The sequence below is a fragment of the Delphinus delphis genome, chromosome 6, assembly GCF_949987515.2.
Source record: "Delphinus delphis chromosome 6, mDelDel1.2, whole genome shotgun sequence".
NCBI lineage: Eukaryota > Metazoa > Chordata > Mammalia > Artiodactyla > Delphinidae > Delphinus > Delphinus delphis.
In genome coordinates this window covers 4579208-4593495 of record NC_082688.1, presented here as the reverse complement: position 1 = coordinate 4593495, position 14288 = coordinate 4579208, and the positions used below count along the sequence as shown (strand labels likewise).

General features: G+C 43.8%; 1 protein-coding gene across 4 annotated transcripts in view; it reads right to left on the bottom strand.

The window, feature by feature from the left end:
* MED27 (mediator complex subunit 27) overlaps positions 1-14288 on the bottom strand; it is a 200450-nt gene that overhangs the window by 127259 nt on the left and 58903 nt on the right. For all 4 annotated transcript variants that reach the window (XM_060013908.1, XM_060013910.1, XM_060013911.1 and 1 more), the window contains exon 3: positions 9057-9187. In XM_060013908.1, the coding sequence (XP_059869891.1) occupies positions 9057-9187 (131 nt within the window). The remainder of the gene's footprint in view (positions 1-9056; positions 9188-14288) is intronic.

Sequence of the window (14288 nt, the reverse complement as noted above, 5' to 3'; positions counted from 1 at the left end):
GGAGCACAGTGGTTCTCCTGTCCGTCTAAAGTATGGGTTTCGGCAGGCAGCTACTAGCTGAACCAAATATGCTTCTCTCAAGGGGAGAAGAGGATCTTTCACAACACATATGCTAATGGAGCACAACGACACAGAGCATTAAAACAAAATGTCCCTATGTTTATTCTCCACAGACAGACTTTTTACATGAATATTTATGAGGGATTCCTCGTTTATTTCTCCCAGAGATTTTTCTCCTGCCCAAATAGAGGGGGTAAGAGATAAGTAACATGAACCAATTATCTTTTAAACAGCTACGAAGGACCACCGTGTTTATCTGCATTCTGCTACTTGATTCATCTTCCCAACACACCACCTTCCGCACACCAGCCCCTGCTCAGGGCCCCGGGCCTGCTGCTCCCTGTGGCGCCGCTGCAAGGCCTCTGTCTGCCTTTACGGCCCTGCTCTTGCTGCCCCGGCCTGCAGATCCAACCCTACCACCCTCACTCAGCAGAGCCAGACCCACAACTGCAAATGCTCACCTGCGGCATTCCTGCACCTGGCTCCCAGCCATTTTACACACCCAACGCTTACGCTTCCAACTTATCAAGAAGCATGAGCAGTACAAACACACGTCCAGCACATCTTGTAAAGACACTCTCGCCTCATCAGCTTGGTGGGGGGGCGGGGGGGCCGGCACAGAGGGGAACTAGCCTCCAGGGCCGGTTCACTCAGCCGTCAGTATGTGAGCCAAGGCCAGGCCGGAAAGGGACACAGGGAACCCTGGTCCCCAAGGAGTTTCCAGGCTTAACAAAACACAAGGCAGACAGTGGCAAATGCCGTGGAAGGGTTACCAAAATAAAGCCGTACAGGAGTTCAGAGTTGAAGGTTTCTATCTGCCCAGTCACTGAACCACATTTTCCCTTCCCCAGTCAATGCCACAGACGGAGAAAGACACTTTCCTTCTCCACCCGCCAATAACACAAGCAATAAAAACATAAAAAAGGACATTTCAAGAACTATTACTGACTGCGTCTTCTCCAGGCCCTTGAATGGAAACTCTAAAGACCAGGAACAGGCAACAGTGGAGCCTGGATACATAAGAAGACTATACCACACCCTTGGCCTCAAATGCCTTCTGATTCGATTTCAAGGCAAATGGAAAACAAATGTGAACAGCAACAAAAAAGCAGAGGAAGAAAATGAAATGATGCTTGTGCAGTTAAACTTTTACAATCCAATTGGGTGAGGCCCTGGGCTCTTCCCTGTTCCCACGCTGAGGTTAAGGGTGCAGGCTGGCTGCACGAGCTCAGAATACCAGGCATCTGACCACCAAGGGTTTCTTTCTGTCACAGCGTCGAGATGGTCTGACAACATTTTATCGAGTTCTCACCCTTTTCCCAGCCACAATGATAAAAACCTCAAAACAGCTAGGCATACCAGTTCCTACCAACCTTTTAACCTGTACAAGGAAAACTGGTTGAAACTAACAGGCTGAAAATTATTTTGTTGACGAAGCAGAGGGATACAATGAATTACAGGATTGAAGAGACATGGACAGGTAACCCCTACCATATTAACACTCCTTTCCAAACTCAGGACGCTGAATAGGTTTGGATAAATTTTTTTTTTTTTGATAAGACTGGTATCCCTCACTATTCCGGGACACAGCTCCAGTCTCATAGGAAAAAGGCAAAAGAAATACTGAGTCGGACAGCTTAAACATAACTGATGTTAATAAATGAGCTTCTGGAGTGTTGGTTATTGGTAACTGATCTCTTCCTTATTAATATGGTCCCGCAATGGAGAGGAAGATTCTTCCATGTTCTAGAATGCAAACAATGTTTTAATCTTTAATTATATTCTCAATTTCAACTCTTCTGGAGAATTATAGCCACCAAGGCCTAGGATTATTTCTTTATTACACAGCCTCTCAGTGGTATTTAATGAATATTGTTACTTAATACTTGCCAGTAGGGGAAAGGAGGATTTAGTGAATTTCTACTCAAGTTTTGATGACTTTTTGCGGAATGTGAGGAAACTTACAGCTGCAAAGGTCTCTGTTTCCTTTCGGGAACACTTGCTCTGCTCACCAGCCCAAGCGCAGAGTCAGCCTGGGAAATCAGCATCCCTGGAAAAGGGGATTCAGGAAGCGATGCTGTGTATTTCTAAAGCTCACAGCAATGAACCGGTTTGCTTCTCATTCGTGGTGTATTCACTGTCGCTTTGCTCAGAGACAAACTAAACTCTAATAAAAAGAGATGCCAAACATTCTTGTTCAAGGCTCCTACCACCATCTAAGTTGAAGAATTTAGTATAAACTTATCAACATACCACCAAATTCTGCCCTCAACCAAATATCAAGGTCCTCGGGAGGCAAAACAAAGCCCAAGTGATCAAGAAGAAAATTAGGTCCCTGCAAGGAAGCAGGTTCACAGCCACTATCAAACGACATCTCTATCAAGGTTTCTGTAAGAGCACAGCTATTAAATACAGAAACTTGGAGTTTCATCTCTGTGTGGCTGAGGAAAAAAACTAGTAAAAAAGGTCTGGAAAATCAACAACAGAAGAGATAATGATGTAACAGCCAGGAAGCTACAGGAAGAGACTCCGGGTTTAGTGCGCTTCATCCTGGCAAATATTTGCCTTTCTCAGTTTAAACGTCAGTGACCACGGTAAGTGGAGCCCCCTCGTTCATCACTATCGCCAAGGACGGATTCATGTCACCGCTTTGCTCTCCGTGATTCCTGTAGGTTTCACGTTAAGCAAAAGACAACAGAAGCCTCTGCCTTTCGAGAACAGAAGCTTGCATTTACCACACATTTTGGAGAGAATCCAATCATCTGTATAAGCACCATGTGTAATTTCAAGTCGATGATCTTCTTGGGAATTAGCGTGCAAGGCAGTGGCAGAAAATGAGCCTCTTTCAGTTAAACTCCCAGAACCAGATCAGTGGCCACCGTACTGAAGGCAATCTGTTGTTCAAACACGGGCCCCCTAGGTGTGCGTGTGGTGTCATTATCCCTGTTACCTCCTGAATGGGCGGCCTTTCTCTCCAGCAACACTTGTCCCTGCACACAGTTTCTGTGTGTTGCTGTTACTCAAACCTGAAGTAGGTCATCCAAGAACAGGAGCATGAAGTGAAGACTCCCCACACTCTCGAAGGTATTAGACAATATTGAAGCAGATGCCCAATGGTGAGGAAATGCCACTGGCAGGCTCGGAAGAACACCAAGGAATCCTTTTCAGCAATAAAATGGAACGAGGCACTGACACACACACCATGAATGAATCTCCAAAACACCACATCGAGCAAAAGAAACCAGGAGGAAAGTATTCCGTGCGGCATGACTGTTTAGGGAACGGGGATAGAAATCGGGGCAGTTGTTGCCTGGGGTGCTTGAGAAACGGGACACATGTATAGTCAACTCCTTCAGGGAGGTCTGCGGTAAAGAGGAGAGAGGGGAGCGGGGAACTGGAAGGGGGAGGGGATTATGAGTCGGGTGTTCTCCCAGGAGTTGGTTGTGGAACAAGCATGTCTGCATTCTACCAGGAGTGGGCCAGGAGAAGGGGAACACTGATGGAGCAGGACAGAAACAGGAGACCCACGGAGAAATGGCTCGGAGCAGGTGAGAGGGGACTGGGCCTAGTGGACAAGCAGAAGGGCCGCTCTTGGCCGTGAGCGGGGACGGCGCGTCCCCGGTGACTAGCGAGAAGGCAGCCTACGAAAGGCCCTTAATTTCGTAGGCAGGACCTCTTCACAGACCATAACGTGATACAAAAGAAACTGCCTGGCCTGACAACTTCCGGGGCAGGGGGTTGGGGGGGAGGCAGGTAATACTTTTACAACTAACCTTTCTGTAAAACAATTTATGTTTTCTTTCCTGAAACCTAAATGAGATCTGTGTGTGCGGAAAATAAGAACACAGAAGAGTCTTTCACCTGCTGCCACTGAAAGCCGGCATTTCCTCAGGCCAAGGTGCTGAACAGGAGTCACAGGCCAGTCAGCTTGGCCATACTGATTAAAACCAACATCCCACGTTGCCACAAAAGCACACTAAACGATACAGCATAGAGCTGAGACTGCTATCTAAGAGGGCACAGATAAACGTGGCTCCAGCTGACATAAAGTAAGTACACAGCGATCTCAGGATGCAACTCACAGATCGATCAAGTACGACAGCCACTTCCCAGGCTGATCCCAATCCTACAAAGGTCAAAGGCTGACAATGTTTACCCTGCAACAGGGGACACGGCTCCTTTATGAAAACGATAGTGTCCGTCTGCAAAAGACTTAATATGAACGCTCGGGAATCACGGAAGTGAGGTCGCTTCACCAGTGCCCTCTGAACGCTAATACGGATCAAAGACCTTTCATCATGAACAACATCTTTGTCTCCTTACAAGCTTCTTTGGAGGGGGAGAAAGATACGAATCATTAATCCCACAAATCACTAATCCTCTGGGAACTCGGGGAGAATCTGAGTTTTCAAAGACTACTGCTATTAAAGCCAACCGCACTTAAAAAACAAACACATTAATGTGTGGTACAACTCTCCTGTGTTCTTGCCACGCCTGTGGTCTCGGCGCACTCAGGCAGAGACAGTGGTTTTGTGGCAGTAGCTTCCGTGCCACCCAACTGCTGACACAAGCCAATGCAGAAACTCAACTGCCACCACACTAACAGACGCACAGAGTTCCAGGGGTGGGCGAGCGAGGGGCCCAGCCACCGGTCCTTCACCGGCCTCCTCCACTGTTTAGAAATAAACCCTTTCCTGGTGAGCTGGGACGAAGTGAGAGAGTGGCATGGCCATATATACACTACCACGTGTAAAAGAGACAGCTAGTGGGAAGCAGCCGCATAGCACAGGGAGATCAGCTCCATGCTTTGCGACCACCTAGAGGGGTGGGATAGGGAGGGTGGGAGGGAGACGTAAGAGGGAGGGGATATGGGGATATACGTATGCATATAGTTGATTCACTTTGTTATACAGCAGAAACTACCACAACATTGTAAAGCAATTATACTCCAATAAAGATGTTAAAAAAGAAAAGAAAAAGGTCATTGGAGAATATAACACAGAAAAAAGAAAAAAAAAGAAATAAACCCTTTCCTTAGAATCCTGTAAGGTCTATGCAAGAAAGCATCCAGCTCTCCATGAAGGAAAGCCTCCGTCCTTCACAGCTGGCAGTGGAGAAATCGGGTGAAGTTTGGCTGGGCCTCCCTGAGTGGGTCTCTCTCAGCATCCTGCCTGTGGCCTTCTCGGGCACGTTAGGACCACTTCCTTAGGACTCGGCACACTTGACTATGACTCCCTGCTACTTGTTTGTTCCTCTACTTCTACTCAGAGTGTCCTGAAAGCTGAAATTCTATCTTATTCATCTCCAAATCCCCAGCACGGAGCACAGAACCAACCACCTATAGGCCCCGAGTAAATATTTGCTGAATAAATAAGTCAATGGGGCTCACAGGCTCCGCCACTCTTCCCTCTGTGTAATGGCTCTCCTCATTGGCAACTGGGGTGCTTTTAAAATACGTCTGCAAATTCTTTTTTACTTTTAAATTTTCTAAATTTTTTGGCTGCGCCCCGCGGCTTACAAGATCTTCCTTCCCCGACCGGGGATTGAACCCGGGCCCCTGCAGTGAAAGCGCCGCGTCCTAACTACTGGACCGCCAGGGAATTCCCTGAAACATGTCTGCAAATTCTGACACTCCTTCCTTCACAAGGGAGAGGCTCTTCCCCCCCCCCCCACCGCCGACCTTGAATGTCAGTCAGACGTAGTGAATCATTTCTAACACACTACAGGGTGGAATGGATGCCACATACCTCTGAGGCGAGGCCATAAAAAGGATAGGCTCTGCCTGGCTCGCCTTCTTCTAGATGGCTTGCTCTGGAAGAAGTCACCCGTAAGTCCAGAGGACACTCAGGCACCCTGTGGACAGGCCCACGTGGAGGGGACTGAGGTCTTCCATCGACAGCTGGCACCAACTTACCTGCCATGTCAGTGAGCCACCTTGGAAGTGACCTTTGAACCCTGGTCCAACTTGCAGATGACTGTGGTCCTGGCTGCCATCTGACTGCAATGTTACGAGAGGCTCTGAGCCAGAACCATGCAGCCAAGCCATTCCCAGGTAGGATCCACAGAAAATATGGGCGATTATGTTTACCGTTATTAAACCACTAAGTTTGGGGGCAACTTTTTACGTAGCAATAGATGACTACTGTAGCAACCCTGGAGGATTCGGGTGTTGTTTTATAAGGGAGTTTCAAGGGATTTCCATAATGACAAAGATAGTTTATGGTCATATCATACTTACAATAAAAATTCTGTAATGAGTCGTGTCCTACAGATAAAACCACAACATGGCTGATTAACAAGCAAATTTAAGTATTCCACAGGTCAAATTATACTACCTTAAAATCTAAGAACTACATTCAACAAACGTTGGGATGTGATACAGAACAATATTACAATTCTTCCTGAAGGTTGTTTTTTGTTTTTAAAAATTATATATTACATACGCATAGAAAAAAATCTAGAACAATATCCATCAAAACTTTAATAATAACTTTCTCAGGGTGATGGTATTATTATTTTTTCTTTCCTTTTTTAATACCTTTGGTCTTTTCAAAATGTACAATATGTATATATTACTAGTGTCCTATTTTTTAGTCTAAAAAATATATATATGATCCAATTAGGCCAGCAGCTATGAATTGCTGGTGTCTCTGGACATCTAACACTATAAGTGGCACATAGTAGGTGCTCAATAAAAGTGAACAGAATGTCCTTTAGCTGTAGATCCTGCCTACTGGACAGTCACTTTACAAAGGGATTCCAGGATAATGTGAGTCCACAAAGCTCAATGATGTGAAAAGGCAGCAGTCAATTTTCACAGGAAAGAGTCTACTAAGTAAAGGAAATCATTTCAACGTTGTATTCTTAGGACGCAGTAACCACTTTTCTCTTTGAAACTAAGTATTGTAAGTGATTTATTATAAATTTATAATGACAGTTGTGAACACCAGTTGTTTTCTTTTCTTTTCTTTTCTTTTGGCATGCGAACAGAGTCTGTTGATTGCCTTGGTGCTTAAAATAGTTTCTAAGTGTCCTCATAATAGCATGTCACCTGTAAACAGGTTTCAAGCCAATGCAAATTAACAAATGGTGAACAGATGGACTAAGAATTGACTTTTGTCAAGAGAGAGTTAGCAACAAACACTTTTGGCTCCAGCCTTGCGGGACCATTAGAAAGTCTTTCACTTCTCGCCAAGCATCTTGCCTCAGTAGGCAATCCAAGCAGAGAAGATGACAAGTTATAAGGGCCCGTTAGACTTTTGAGAGCCGAAAGTTGAGATGTGCAGAACCACCAAATCAACACATGAGAAGCATGAGACAGAAGAAGCTTCCTGCCAAATGGTGAAAACTCTCTCTATCCTGCATCACTCAAAGAAACTGTCCCTGTATTCTCTGGAAAGGATAGCACCTGTGCCTGCAGCAGACAAAAAATAACTTGTTGGAGGCTGGCTGGTTATGTTCATCCCGTCCTGGAAGCAAACGTTAACTGTGAAGAAAACCTGAAAGTCATAGGAATGGTGGGCTATGGGTGTCCACTGGTGAGAGCAAAGATCCCCAGAGCCAACCCCTGCAATCTCCCAGCTCCCGAATGGCCCTTCTCCTCCTCGTTCTCCGGGTCTCCCCCTCATGGCATCTCCTTGGAGAGGCCTTCTCTGACCCCTCCTTACCACCCTATGTGTTCCCTTCCTAAGTACTAATCATAACCAGAAATCGTTGTAGTAATTTATTAATTTGTTTAGGGGTACTTGTTTTTTGTCTTTTACCCCAGTTAAACCAAAAGCTTCAGGAAGATGGGACCACGTCTGTCTTGCTCATGATTGTATCCCCAGAGCCTAGGGCAGTGCGTGGCAGAGAGCAGGCATAATAAATAGTTGCTAACCAAACAGAAAATAAATGAGATCCTGTGTAAAGGCAAACAACCGAATCTCCCCTGCAAACACTCCTCTGGACTGGAATTTTAAAATGTAGTTTGTAACTGAGGATGTAAGCAAAAGAGGGTACAACAGGAGGGCGGGTTGGGCTGGGCAATGTGTTTAAAGACCAAGTCGAGCTTTGGGGAGTAGTGCCCCTTTCAGGGGAGTGTTCATGTGGATAGAAAAGCTACTGGCAAAGACTGGTGTGCTTCAATTTCTGACTCCACATCACTGACTGAGCCTTGGCCTTCATCTACTGGGGCTTCTAGTAAAGAACAACCCAACGGGTAGAATAATTGTGGCATACTCGAAGGAATACTACACAGCAACAAAAAAGAACAAGCAACCTGGATGAATCTAACGGATATTGTGTTGAGTGAAGACAGTTGATATAAAAGATTACATATTGTGTGATTCCATTTATATGAATTTCAAGAACAGGTAAAATCAATTGTTCAAGGAAGTCAGAATAGCTGTTAAACTTGGGGAGGGAGGCGGCACTGGGAACACGAGAAGAACCCTCGTGGGGGTTCTGGAAGCGGTGGCCACGTGGCTTGATCTGGGTGGAGCTACACGGAGGTATACACATGTGAACCACCAGTGACCTGTACACTTTACAGTGTCTGCTATCTCTCCTGTTGGGAAAAGGAAGAGCACATATATTACTATTTTAAAAAAGAATCAGTGGGCCTAGCACTGATTCTAATCCCAGCTCTACCAGATTCCCTGGATGGCCTGCAGCTTATCAAAATGTGCTCCTCGGCTGTGTCATTTGTAAGATAAGGAGAACTGCCCTTATGCTCTGCCAACTCTGGGAATGTGACAAGGAAACAAAGAATAAGCTCTGAGGTATCCTGAAGTCCTAGAGTCACACACAAACCACGTAAACTATGAAGTGCATTATAACTGCTTCTTTTAAGACCTATGCAAAATAGATTACCTACATGTTTGGTTTCTAATCTTAACAGATACCTTTTTAAAAGAAAGAAATGACTTTGCAAAAACAAGTTTCCATTAGCTAAAAACAAGCACAGAGCAGACTTCCCCCAGGACAAAAGTACGTTTTTCAAACCCATCACTCACTGAGGCGGTAAGACAAGAGTCGTGGGTTGAGCCTTTGGTCTACGTTTAGCAGATACTCCCATCTGGTTAGCAGAACGTTTCAACGACTGTTGATTCAAAAGGCCAGATGCCAAACCTGCATGGTACTGCAACTGCAGAGAAAAACCAAACAAAAGGGGAAGAAAGATAACATTTGGTAAAAGCTAGACAAGGGGCATTACACTATCAAGACCTGATACATCTTACCGGCTCAGAACATTTTTAATAACTTCAAATACAGCTGCTAACATTTTGCTTCAAGGAATGTATTTATAAGGAGATAATCAGACAAATAGGAAAAGAAACATGAATAAGGTGTTCATCGTGGCATTACAAAATGATAAAGAACTGGAAACAATCTAAATGCCCAACAGTAACTGGGAAATTGGGTAAAATACATAGAGAACTTTAAAACACCATTTTGTTGAATTAAAAAAAAACCAAACAGGTTACACTGTAAACAGAGAGACGCTTAGAAACATGTTCTCTAAAATGTTAGCAGCGTATTTCTAAATAGTAGAATTGGGATACTTTTTTACTTTATTTTTCACCGCTATTCATATATGCGTTATGTAAATGGTTTTAAAGCTTATGTCATTTTTTTACAAGAGGAGCCAGTGGGCTTCCTTAAAGACAGATTAGTTCTGGGAACTCCTGCTGCCGTCATGTCTTGCTTATAATAAAAAGCATATAACTCATGGTCCACTGCAGTAAACCAGGAGCACAACAGGCTTATCATAAACAGATTCAAACATACCGCTGGGCTGCTGTTTCCCGGGGTTAAGATACAAGTATCAATCACAAGAATAAACACGTGAATATATCTTACGATAACGTATACAAATGGATATAGGTTCACTGAACAGAAATGGTTGGAGAAGTTAATCCCACTCCATGGGCACGCAACTGGAACAACACAACTGGGGTAAGGAAGCAGGAGACTTTAAATGGGCTGACAGCCAGCATCCTTTGCTTTGTTCACGACAAACTGCTGAGCTTCGAGGTTACTTAGGACAGATCATCTTACTTTTCTAGACTTTGATTTCTCTATTGGAAAAGAGAAATAATACTGCCTGATTCTGAAACAAACAAGGACTTTTCAAAAAATCTTCTTTATTGAGTTATAATTTACATAAAATAAAATGCACACATTTTAGGCGTACAGTGTGATGTTCTGACAACGTATACCTGGGACACTGCCACCCCAATCAAGATACAGAAAATCTCCATCACTGCAGAAAGTTCCCTTGTGCCCCAATGCAGTCAATCTCCCTCGCCCCCAACTCCGATCATAAGGATCTTTCCATTTAAAATACAACTCATCACTCTCACTCATTGCCAAATGAAGCTTATATCCAATTTGACATGTGACCGTGACTCCCATCTTCCTTCTTTAAATCCCATACTTCGTATTTTAGATCTTAAGAGCTGTCATTCATCTCCATAATAAAATTATCCTTGAAAGGTATCCCAATTTTCAACAGATGTAAATAAAACATTCAGATGTGAAAATGCCAAGCTAAGAATTCGGACTGAGACCATTTATAACATCAGTATGTTTCTTCCTCCCCTTCTCACATTAAGCAAGGTCTTTCAAACATTTATTTAGAATCAACTAATATACAAATAGTAATTCATTCTGAAGCTCTGAATCAATTTCTTTTCAAAATGCTCTTCCAAGGCATAGATTTCCTTTGCAGAGTCAGCTACATTACAGCTCATGGTAATGAAACTGGTGACCACCATACAAAAGGGGCCGGGCCCTGGATGCAAAGGGTAATAACCTTCTGAAAAATAAATGGCCTCACCTAAAGCCACTGGGCTGCACACAAATACAGAGTGGAAGAAAACAAAACCAATTGAAATGATCTGCTTCTTGAAAGTGGCTATAAAAATGAAGCTATCCAGTGACCCAGTAACACTGAAGTGTCTGTGTTTGGAGCACCCATATTGCTTTTTAACAGGTTCTTGATTTCCTTGGTCGATTTGCTGTGGGAGCCCTATGGCTGCACAATACAAGACAAAGATACATCACATTGATAATAAGAACGGAGCTCTTCTCGGGGCGGAAAGGGGGGGCATAATTTGGCTCTAACAACTCATCGCAGACCAATGAATTTTGCTCAAATTTGTTTTTCTGCGACAGATTTCTTAAATGGGAAATCGATGGAAGCAAGGGACAGTACGAGTTTGAAAGACGATGTTTCAAAATGTCAGCTACTTGGGTTTCGATCTTGCCCACCAGAATCTGCAATGCGTGCAAATGCATGGAGCTTTACGGAATTAAAGGGAAAGACAGCTTGGCAGGGGGCCCCTCCTGGCTCGAGGAATCGTCTCTCCTTTTGGCTCTCCTTCTTCTGTGTATCTTACTGGGGTCCACGCAAGCTCCGCCACTCCAGCCCTGCTGACTCTTTTGAGTGGACGAGTCCTGCTAACTACGCAGAGCAGCACGGTGATTCTGCCCACCTGGCGTCATCTGCCCAAACAAACCAACCCAAAACAGCAGAAACGCATGCTAGCTGCTGTCTTTCAAAGGGTTCCTTTGAAACTTCTACCATCTTGGATGCTCTTAATGTACACCACACCCCTAAGAGCACAGGAAGATGGAAGGACTTTTCTTCCCCCAAAACGAAACCTGCCTTTGAAAGCTGACTCACAGTGATTAAGCAACATTTGTTCACCATATATACGCTTCTCGGTTTCCAGGATCACAGCTCCGACTGTCAAGATCTATAAGGAGCCCATTAAATATTTACCGAACCATCTTTATAATGGGAGAAAAGGTCAAAGTTAATAAAACTGACAGGCAGCTCCTGTCCAACTGGATTTATACATTATTTAAGCACTAAATACTCCATTCCATGAAACACAGTTTAGATTTGAAAAGACTCTTGGAAAATGTTCACTCAGACAATGGTTCTAGAACAGGAGAAGGGAGTTCAGAGCTAATCTACAAATTAACATTAAGAACATATCACTCCCCAAAATACTGCCATAAGTTTTCAGTTACAGGCTCTGTAATATTTTCTATAAAATATATATTTCAATAAACATATGTGGCTTGGGAGCAACTCTATTTCAAAAGGCAACTAACTTATCAAAGTTATAATGTGATTTTTCTATCCAAGATCATTTCTCCATTAATCAGCAAGAATAAAATGAAAGGGGGAGAGAAATAAAGCCGTCCATTCTTTTAACTTCCACATCTCACAGCTGTGGGGAATGGGAGTGTTCGTGTGGTCAGCTGCGGTGAGGGGGCTCTTCATTTACTGGTAAGTGGCTACTCCGCAGTAGCAGCTATTTCCATGTTCTCTGGATTTTGAGAACATTTCTCTCAGTTCCTATTTTGCTATCTATTAATGTCAAACTTCTATTTTCTATGACTAACCTCGGATTCTTCTGTCAGTTCTCAACCTAAAGCCCTTTCTAATCAATTACGTCTACTAATTAGCTCTAGGCCTGAGATATTTTCAGCAACTCATAATGATCTGAGGGAAACACCATTTTGAATTAGGAAAACCTTGATTTACTGCCTATTTCTTAAAGTAATGCTGTTTTAGTAATATTAAACATGCACAAGTGTTGAATGTTACCAGGTAGGGTCCTGGTAAACTCTAGTGTACAGACTAAGAGCCTCTGTAACAAGCATTCTCTTTGAAAATGTGCTACTGAGCTCTGCTACTAACAAGAGCTGTGCGGTCTTACACATCTCACTCCCCTCTCTGCAAAACATGCGTTATGTTTTCTCCAAGGATCCACCTAGCTCTAAGGTTTGATTCCTCTAGGTTTCTAAAGAAGTTACATGGGTATTTGACTTCACCACAAAGTGTTGAAGTAATGTCCCTACAATTTCATACAACAGCAAACCCTTTTCCTCTGGATAGCCTAAGTCTGTACTGCTTTTCAAAAAGTCCAAATCCAATTAGCTTTAATATGCTTCAAATCACAAGTAACAAAATGTACTGGAAGGAGATGACATGAAAGGAAATTATTTTTAAAAATAGGACTCAAATGCAAAGTTTCCGACTTAAATCTCGGGTTCAGAAAATCAGATGAGCAATGATCCCCCTGCTTAGTTCTCCAACTTGTTTCACGTCCTCCATGTTGTTCTGAATGCTCTACCTGCTCCAGATAGATAAAGGACGTGTTCTGCAATGGACAGAAGTTTGAGAAGAAAATAGAAGGAAGTTCATCATACTGATTACATTCAATATACTAATTAAGCCAGTGGTGTTCAATTAGGCCTAGTACTTAAAAGCTGTAGTGGTTCCTAGAACCTCCCAGGGGACCATGGTACAGCATCTATTCATAAGCAACACTATCCTACCCATGCCATATGGCCTGAATCCCACTTTAAGAAAACTGACATTCAAAAATCTCAAAATTTATAAGCCAGATCAATGAAGGTTCGATTCTTCCTACTCTGAAAACCATTGTTTTGTTTTCAAAGACTCATCAAAGGCTTCTTTAAGGGTGGGGGCAAGCTCAACAACAACGACAGCAAGACTCCTCCAAACCTTAAGGCATTTCACTTTATTTCTAAAAATCACTTTACACAGAATTACACATACGTTTCTAAGAACACTAGGAAGACACATCGGTACTTCCAGTAACTAAACCCTTTGGATGAAGAATGAGCTAGAAGTAAGTCATAATAAATTCTGGCTGGCTTAGAGCAGGGCCACAGGAGGGGAAGAAGAGATGAAGGCTGGGGAGCCCCTGGGCCTCCTCCAGTCCCCCTCGGGCAGCTCCCTTCTCCCAGCAGAGCTCCTCTCTGTCACCGGGATTTGGCAGCAGGTAAAGTAGCCTGGTGTTCTTTCTTGGTCCAGGAGTGAAGCTGGCCACGAGGGAGACACATCTGGAGGACACAGCCTTGTTATTGATTAGCCTGCATTCTCTGCAACCTGCAGGGTAGCGCATGACGTACAGGTGATGCTAATGAATTTGTCAGCTCCTAAGTGGACTGGCAGATTGGTGAAACTGCCCTGGCCTGGCCTGTCACTGGAGCCAATCTGGAGAACAGAATGACTCCATCAGACAGTCCTCTTAAGGCTGGTCTCTTACAAAAGCAAACACACAGCTTTGCAGGTGCTCACTGTTGTGACAGAGCCCTGAAGGAATCCTTTCTCCCTCTTACTCTAATTGCTAAAAAAGCGGGCATGTCTGAACCTCTCCGCAGGCTTGAGTTCAGGAAAAGGCATCCATGGGGACTGC